The sequence below is a fragment of the Sander vitreus genome, chromosome 5, assembly GCF_031162955.1.
Source record: "Sander vitreus isolate 19-12246 chromosome 5, sanVit1, whole genome shotgun sequence".
Classification (NCBI taxonomy): Eukaryota; Metazoa; Chordata; class Actinopteri; order Perciformes; family Percidae; genus Sander; species Sander vitreus.
In genome coordinates this window covers 16,015,973-16,023,324 of record NC_135859.1, presented here as the reverse complement: position 1 = coordinate 16,023,324, position 7,352 = coordinate 16,015,973, and the positions used below count along the sequence as shown (strand labels likewise).

At 43.0% G+C, this 7,352-nt stretch overlaps 1 protein-coding gene across 1 annotated transcript; it reads left to right on the top strand.

Annotated features, from left to right (window-relative positions):
• Window positions 1–219: 219 nt before the first annotated feature.
• Window positions 220–7,258, top strand: thoc5 (THO complex 5). Its single transcript, XM_078250597.1, has 20 exons — window positions 220–330; window positions 609–713; window positions 1,246–1,389; window positions 1,657–1,770; window positions 2,188–2,285; window positions 2,441–2,587; window positions 2,708–2,822; window positions 3,090–3,222; window positions 3,330–3,407; window positions 3,624–3,667; window positions 4,464–4,563; window positions 5,368–5,476; window positions 5,564–5,665; window positions 5,758–5,854; window positions 5,942–6,053; window positions 6,143–6,246; window positions 6,356–6,443; window positions 6,541–6,656; window positions 6,777–6,967; window positions 7,057–7,258. Exons 2-20 carry the CDS (start codon window positions 615–617, stop codon window positions 7,118–7,120), a joined length of 2,055 nt encoding a protein of 684 aa, XP_078106723.1. The 5' UTR covers window positions 220–330; window positions 609–614; the 3' UTR covers window positions 7,121–7,258.
• Window positions 7,259–7,352: the final 94 nt, after the last annotated feature.

The window sequence follows — 7,352 nt, the reverse complement described above, 5'->3', positions numbered from 1 at the left end:
AATATTGTTATTTATGTACATGATTTTAATTTCTTAAATGATTATGGACCATAATCATTTAAGAAATGGTGTTGCTACGTTTAACGTGCCTTATATATTTTCACCGTTAGTGTTTTAGAAATTTAGTGTCGTGAGGTCTTTTGAATTACGTTTTTATTCTGTAGGTGGCAGTGTAGCTGCTGGTTCCTCTTTTGGCTCTATTTTGTTTTTTGGCACAGCAGAGCTTCCGTCCGTCTTCGGCGCTTTGCGGTTGAGGGTTAAACAAAGTATCCTGTATATGTGCATTTGCGCACGATTTAAGGATTCCAGGTGTTTTTGTGTACCAAGAAGGTATGTGGCTATTTATAGATATCATATCAAACTTAAAATACATTGTGTCTATTTGGTATCTATGATTGGAAACTTGCCTTTATGAGCCGAAAGGCTAAGGGCTGTTAGCCAAAAAGCTAGCCAGTCAGCCATCACAGAGCAACAGTGCTAGCACTAGCTAGCCTGCTAATAGAGAAATGTTGTTGGCACGTAAAGTTACCGTAACTCACGTCAAAAGGTTTACTCGGCTTATCTCAATTGGATTGTATTCAGCCTAAATATTTCTCATCTTTATCCAGCCCCCCATGTCGTCGGACGCCCTGAAGAAGCGAAAGTCTAAGGTTCTCCGCAGTGAAGGAGGAACCCCAGAGATGAAGCGAGGTCGCGGGGAAGGGGACCAGCAGGTAACGTTAACGTCAGGACACCACCGAGAGGGCCCGGTTGACGGGAACGGAGGGGCCGCAGTGTGTTGGGAGATTTCCACACAGACCTAATTACTTGATCCACTTTAGCGAATTGAAGAGTTACATTTTGCACATCTTTCACGAAATATCTATGCATCTACTTTTAGGGTTGGGATAAAGGTCCTCGTGTGATTGAACACAAAACAATACAAATGTAATAAATACTAGGTTGGATGTACATCCACTATTTCTAAGCACTATATTGTTACCAACCACGTAACCAGGTGATAAGTGAAAATATGAGTTATCAAAATTGAAGTTTGAGTTAAGTTCAGAGTTTTGAAATTTGGGACCTGAATTAACTCACCACTTCTTTGACCACAAGTCTGAGTCCCTGCTAGTTGTGTTATAATGGATTCAGGACTTCTTGTTCTTATAGCACCAATAAGTGAATGTAGTAAGTAAATGATGACCAACAGTGGTGTCGTTGATATACTGTTCACATTGATTTAGGTTTTTTGTAATTTTCCAGGATGTGCGAGTGTATAGTGAGGAAGTGGAGCTGGACAGCAGGGACCCTGAGCAGGACTTCCTGCAGTACAAAGAGTCATGCGAGAGTTTGGCCACACTCATGAGTGAGATCCAGGAGCTGAAAGCAAATGGAGCCAAGGAGGGGGTAAACATCATTCAGACTTATTACAGACTGATTTCATAGTCAGTAATAATGTCGTCACGTTACAGACTAGTTAAACTCATCAAGTGATGTGCTGGTTTGTCACGGACTGTAGAAATAAGTACATTCCTCCATAGCAGAAACTTTATACATGCAGTTTGTGGTATTGGTAAATCTAATGCATCACAATGTTGTATATATCATCTTAGACAAAGTTGATTCTGTGTCTTTACTACAATAATGAATCTAACTAGTTGTGTCTGTTCTCAGTGTGCTGAGGTCGAGCAGAGACGTATGCAGAGCTGCATCCACTTCATGAATCTGAAAAAACTCAATCGTCTGGCTCACATGCGACTAAAGAGAGGCAGAGACCAGACACACGAGGTAACTCGCACACAACTCTCGAATGCTATCCAACTTTCTCGCCATATTAAAAGAAATACCAGCGTAGGTTAAGTTTACTCGATTCCATTCATTCGCTAAAAAAGTGCTGTCTCAACTCCTTTTTGTGCTGATCAGGTAAGGCAAGTTAAACACCAAGCACTTTGTTTCTACTTTTAACACCTAACTGCAGTAGCTGCCACTGTCAGCAAACATAGCTTATACACCCTCGGTTTTGTTTATATTTTTATATAGATCCAAAACTGGATCGATAAATTCTATCGATCCAGTTTTGGATCCTGCGCATTAATCTTATTGAATCCTGGTTCTGATTCTTGGCATATTGTTTGCGTGTATTTATTTCCAGGTTCGCCTGGGTTATGTTTGTAAACCAACCGTAACCACCTTTTTTTCATTCAGGCAAAGCAGAGGGTGGATGTGCTGCACCTCCAGTTACAGAACCTGCTGTATGAAGTTATGCATCTTCAGAAGGAGATCAGCAAGTGTCTGGAGTTCAAGTTAGTACATAATATATCGTTTAGCTTTTACTTTGAGCGTACTTGAGACCAAGTCCACTAAATCCACTAAAGTTATACCTTATTATGTACAAGAACAAGTTTAGTGTAAGAAATGTTTAAAAAATGCTGAGTTCACATACCTTTCCCTGATCCAGGTCTAAGCATGAGGAGATAGACTTGGTGTCTGAGGAAGCGTTTTACCAGGAGGCGCCACAGGACATTTCCAGGCCTCACATCACAAAAAATGATCCCCACCAGCTCACACTGGCACGACTGGACTGGGAGCTTGAACAGAGGAAGAGGTAAGCAAACTTGCACACAGCATAGTGCGTTAGTAGCATGCTGTGGTAAAAAAAACTGTCTTGATTTTTTTTTTTTTTGGGACCATAGAGCAACTGTTAAAACTCTGTGCTTGGACACAGGTTGGCAGAAGAATACAAGGAGTCCCTGGCCACAAAGGAGAAGATCCATAAGAGCATCGAGGTGAAGAAGGAACATCTGACAAGCTTGCAGCCAGGACTCAATGCCATCATGCAGGTATAGCAACTGCTTGGGTGCCATATTATAAAGGTTTTGAGCTTTGATAGGACAACACTTTTGTTTTAGTCGCAGCAGCTTAAAGCACTGATTTTGAAAGTGTTGAAAAATGTGTTCATTTATTATGTATATAGACTGTTTCATTTATTATATTCCTTTTTCTTCATTCATTGAGGTTAAGGTCTTAACTGCTGTACCACCAATGGACACCATGTATAGATCCTCTGAATGATAATATGCTGATGTATGCTCTCTCTTCTTTCATAGGCCTCTCTCCCGGTGCAGGAGTATCTGTCCATGCCTTTTGAGCAGGCTCAGATACAGACAGAGATTGCCCGCCACCTGCCTCCACCTCTCTATGTCCTGTTTGTTCAAGCCAATGCCTATGGCCAGGCCTGTGGTCAGTAGTCATTAGAGAATATCCTATGTTTTTAAGGCCAAATAGAGTTTTTTTCTTTATGGGATGTAAGCCCTGGTTGTCAATGATTTATTTTGTTTCCATGTCAGACAAGAACCTGAGTGTCTCAATAAGTGGTGATGTGGACGAGGCCAAGGCCCTGTCCAAACCTCCAGAAGATTCCCAGGGTACAAACACTACTTTACATGCCTGCCATTACACATACAGCATCTGCACATATAATAAATAATAATTTATACTTCATTAATCCCGCAAGTGAAATTACAAATCACACAAACCCTTTGCTTTGTTGTGCAGTTCATCATCTGTTGTGTTAGTATTTCAAGATGTGAGAGATGCATCTCCAACAAAACAAAACTGTTTTGTGTTCTGGTTTTATCTAGATGATGAGAGTGACTCTGATGCAGAGGAGGAGCAAGAGAAAACGGTGAGTCTCAGGCTTGGCTTTACTCCCAGCACACACACACACTCACTCATTCACTCACTCACTCACTCACTCACTCACTCACTCACACACACACACACACACACACACACACATACTCACACTCTCTCTCACACACACACACACACACACACACACTCACTGACACACACACACTCAGATCAGTGAGTTCAATGATTTCTTAATATACCCATCTTTGCAACGGACACACTTACTGTCCCTGAAGCCCCAGCTGTCCCACGTGGTCTGGCAGGTTGGGGTGCGGCTGTTGATAGCTTCCTGTATCCGGACGGGTGCCAGCTGGGGGATTCTGGGAAGTGTATACCAAGAATGGCTAGGTGACCGTAACCTGAGCCCATCCCGGGCATGCACACTCAGCACTGAACCAGTGCTCATTTCTGTCTGTCGGGATGTTTTTTGAGTGAAGTGAATATATATTTTCTTAATTACCGATTTGTTGATAAATGTTTTGTATTCTGTTGCAATCTCTGGCGTATTTGCACATGACGGCTCATCTGAAACACCCTCTTATTTTTCAGTCTTTTCCTACTTCCAGCCCTTCTTTTTAACTGCCACCTCCTCCTTTTGTCTGTAACAGTAGAGGGCTGAAATTCTAGAGATGCTAAGTCACTATCATGTTTCTCCTGGAAGTAGCTGGAAAAGCTGGAATGGATGCAAATCGTTTTTCTAATTTATTTGATATGCCACAATGTCAAACATGCACTTTGTCTTGCTTTCTTTCTTTTCATCTCTTGTTTTAATTGCTTTTTATTGACAGAAGAGAAGAAGGCCCACTACAGGTGGCCAGCTGGATGAAAAAAGACGAGAGATGCTGAAAAGGCACCCTCTGTCTCTCTGCTTAGACCTCAAGTGTAAAGGTAACTCAATCTACATTCTTCATGACTTCAAATTTTAGTGTCTGCACCAAATAGGTCTGTGCCTTTTTGTGCATTCCCTCTCTTAACACAGCACGGTTAAGCCTGAGTGCTTACAGGTAATCTGTAATGTATCCATAGCTATACTGTTTATTGTGGTAACTCTATATCAACCAGATAGTAAGTGAAAGTGTGAGCGTGACCCAGTCTGCTATGATGTCATGACACCACTTGACCCTCGTGTTCCCTCTACTGGCAATAAAAGGAATGGTGACAGATTATAGAGAGATCTGCATTGCAGACGTTACTCTACCGAAAGGGGGAGGAGGGAGAGAGGTGAGAGAGACGCTTGCAGCATTGTGGTTCTGCAGCACCTACAACATGCTGTAAGCATATTTTCTCATCACCAGACTTTCTCTAACCTCTGCTTGAATTCCTAATGGCCTTCTCCTCCCCAGTTGTCTTCACTGCTGCCAGCTCCGGCAGTCAGTTTACTGCAGTAAAAGCAAAAATTGAGCAGCATAGGTGTCAGTGAGTGACAGTGTGTCACTGAGTTCACTGTGACTGCAGAGAGGTGTGTGTGTGTGTGTGTGTGTGTGTGTGATGACCATTAGTATAGTAGGTATCCCCTGGGTGCTGCTAGCTGCTGTCGTGGCCACACCCTGTTATTGCTCTCTAATGCGCTGCAGTGTAAAGTAAACCCTGGGGGACATTCACTGGGAAGATTAATGAAAAGAGGAAGGTAGAGAGAATTGAGCTAGTAATGGGTTAGCTCATCACCATGTGTTATCCATCATGTCTCCGCAGATGGCAGCGTCCTCCATCTCTTCTTCTTCTACCTGATGAATCTCAACATTATAACCGTCAAGACCAAGGTCTCCACCTCCACAGACCTCAACTCAGCCATCAGCGCAGGGTGTGTGTGTGCGTGTGCACGCGCTTAAGCATCCGTCTCCCTCTCTGTGTCCCTGAAAGGAAAGTCTAATGATGTCTTCTTTTGCAGGGACCTGCTGAAATCAGACACTCTACTCAGCTGTCTCTACGCCAGCGACCAGGGACGAGAAACGCCCAATCCAGCTAATCGCTACCAGTTTGATAAAGTCGGGTGAGGATGTCAAGTAATTAAAGGATATGAGAAGCTGTGTAGCGAATCACACCGTTGAATTTCCTTATTATTGACCCATAATTTCCTTTTAGGATCGTTTGCTTTGCCGATTATTTGGAGGAGCTGGGCCATCCCTACATGTGGGTTCAGAGTCTAGGAGGACTACATTTTCCCAGAGATCCTTCAGAGGTGCGTTTTGAAATCAAGTATTATCCCAGTTGAGCACAGTTTCTGTGTTACGGTCTCATCGTGTTGGTATGTGCTCATGTTTTCCAGAGTGTGCGTGTGGGCAGTTCTCTGAGTGCCAGCCACATGGAGACCACCATGAAGCTGCTGAGGGGACGACTCCAGTCTCGCTTGGCTTTGCACAAACAGTTTGCCTCTTTAGGTACATTATATGTTAACGACCATACATCAAATACTACTGAAGAAGGGATAGGGCATTTTGACTGAGATTGTTTGTTCTTCTGTCCTCAGAGCACAGCATCATCCCAGTCTCCAGTGAGTGTCAGCACCTCTTTCCTGCCAAGATCCTCTCCCGTTTAGCTCGCTGGACCACTACCACTCAGCAGGAGTACATGGTATACACACATAAAGACATTTGTACAGATATTTTGTTTTAAAAAAAATAAATAAAAAATGCACCTCTTGTAGCACATGTCTCACTGTGATATTACTTTTTCTTGTTAGGATCTGCCATATACTCGCCATGTGACTGATGCTGGGATGGCGAAGGAGACAGATATGTACTTCATGGCTGTTGTGGAAAGGGGCACAGGTAAAATGATGGATGATGTTAGAATTGGCCAATATTGATAACTTGGATTTTTATTTGGTTCTTATAACCCACCTGCTTCGATCTTTTTCTTCCTCAGCTCATCTCCAGGCCGCTGTTGTGCTGAATCCCCGTTACCCAGAAATCCCTCCTCTCTTCTCACTCTCGCTCAGCTGGAAGGGAGAGCGCAGCGGACGCACTGATGACAACCTTCGAGTATGAGCTTTTTCCAATATTGATCACTTGTGTTCCATTAACTTGTGCTCTGTTGTTGCATAAGCTCATTTGACGTCTAGGTATTTAAGACTTTAACTGACTCATCTTTTTCTTTTTTAGGCCATGGAGAGTGAGGTCAATGTGTTCAAAAAGGAACTACAGGGGCCACGTCCAGGACACCAGCTCCTGACCAATCAAATTTCACGCCTGTGTGTCTGCCTGGATGTGTATTTGGAGACCGAAGGACAAGATGACAGCGTGGAGGGACCACGAGAGTTTCCCAGAGAAAAGATGTGCCTGCGCACTGTCAGGTACACGGTCACAAGAAGCTATTAGTGGTCAAACACTTTAGTATCTGAATAGATTTACTGTATCTCTGACATCTGTCTCTCTTTCTCAGGGGTCCAAATCGTCTGAAGCCATTCAAGTACAACCACCCTCAGGGCTTCTTCAGTCACCGCTAGATTTGTCCATATGATTCTCACTGCTGTACTTTACAACTCTAACTCCCTGAAGCTTACCTTTGTGGTTCTTTGACACACAAAGTATCTCTTTTTAAAAGTCTTTTTACCTGTTTAAAAATAAAAGAAAATACCATGTTATTTTCTTGAATGAGTGTGCATTTGTTCTATTGAAGGCTCTGTTGCATCCATTGTTTGTTGTGCACTCCAAATGTCTCTGTTTTATCCCTCTGCC

Excerpts from the sequence above, each read along its gene's own strand:
- thoc5 (XM_078250597.1), top strand. The coding sequence starts at position 615 with ATGTCGTCGGACGCCCTGAAGAAGCGAAAGTCTAAGGTTCTCCGCAGT. Across the intron at positions 2,286-2,440 it reads AGCAAGTGTCTGGAGTTCAA|GTCTAAGCATGAGGAGATAG; the intron begins GTTAGTACATAA and ends TCCCTGATCCAG. Across the intron at positions 6,444-6,540 it reads TGTTGTGGAAAGGGGCACAG|CTCATCTCCAGGCCGCTGTT; the intron begins GTAAAATGATGG and ends TTTCTTCCTCAG.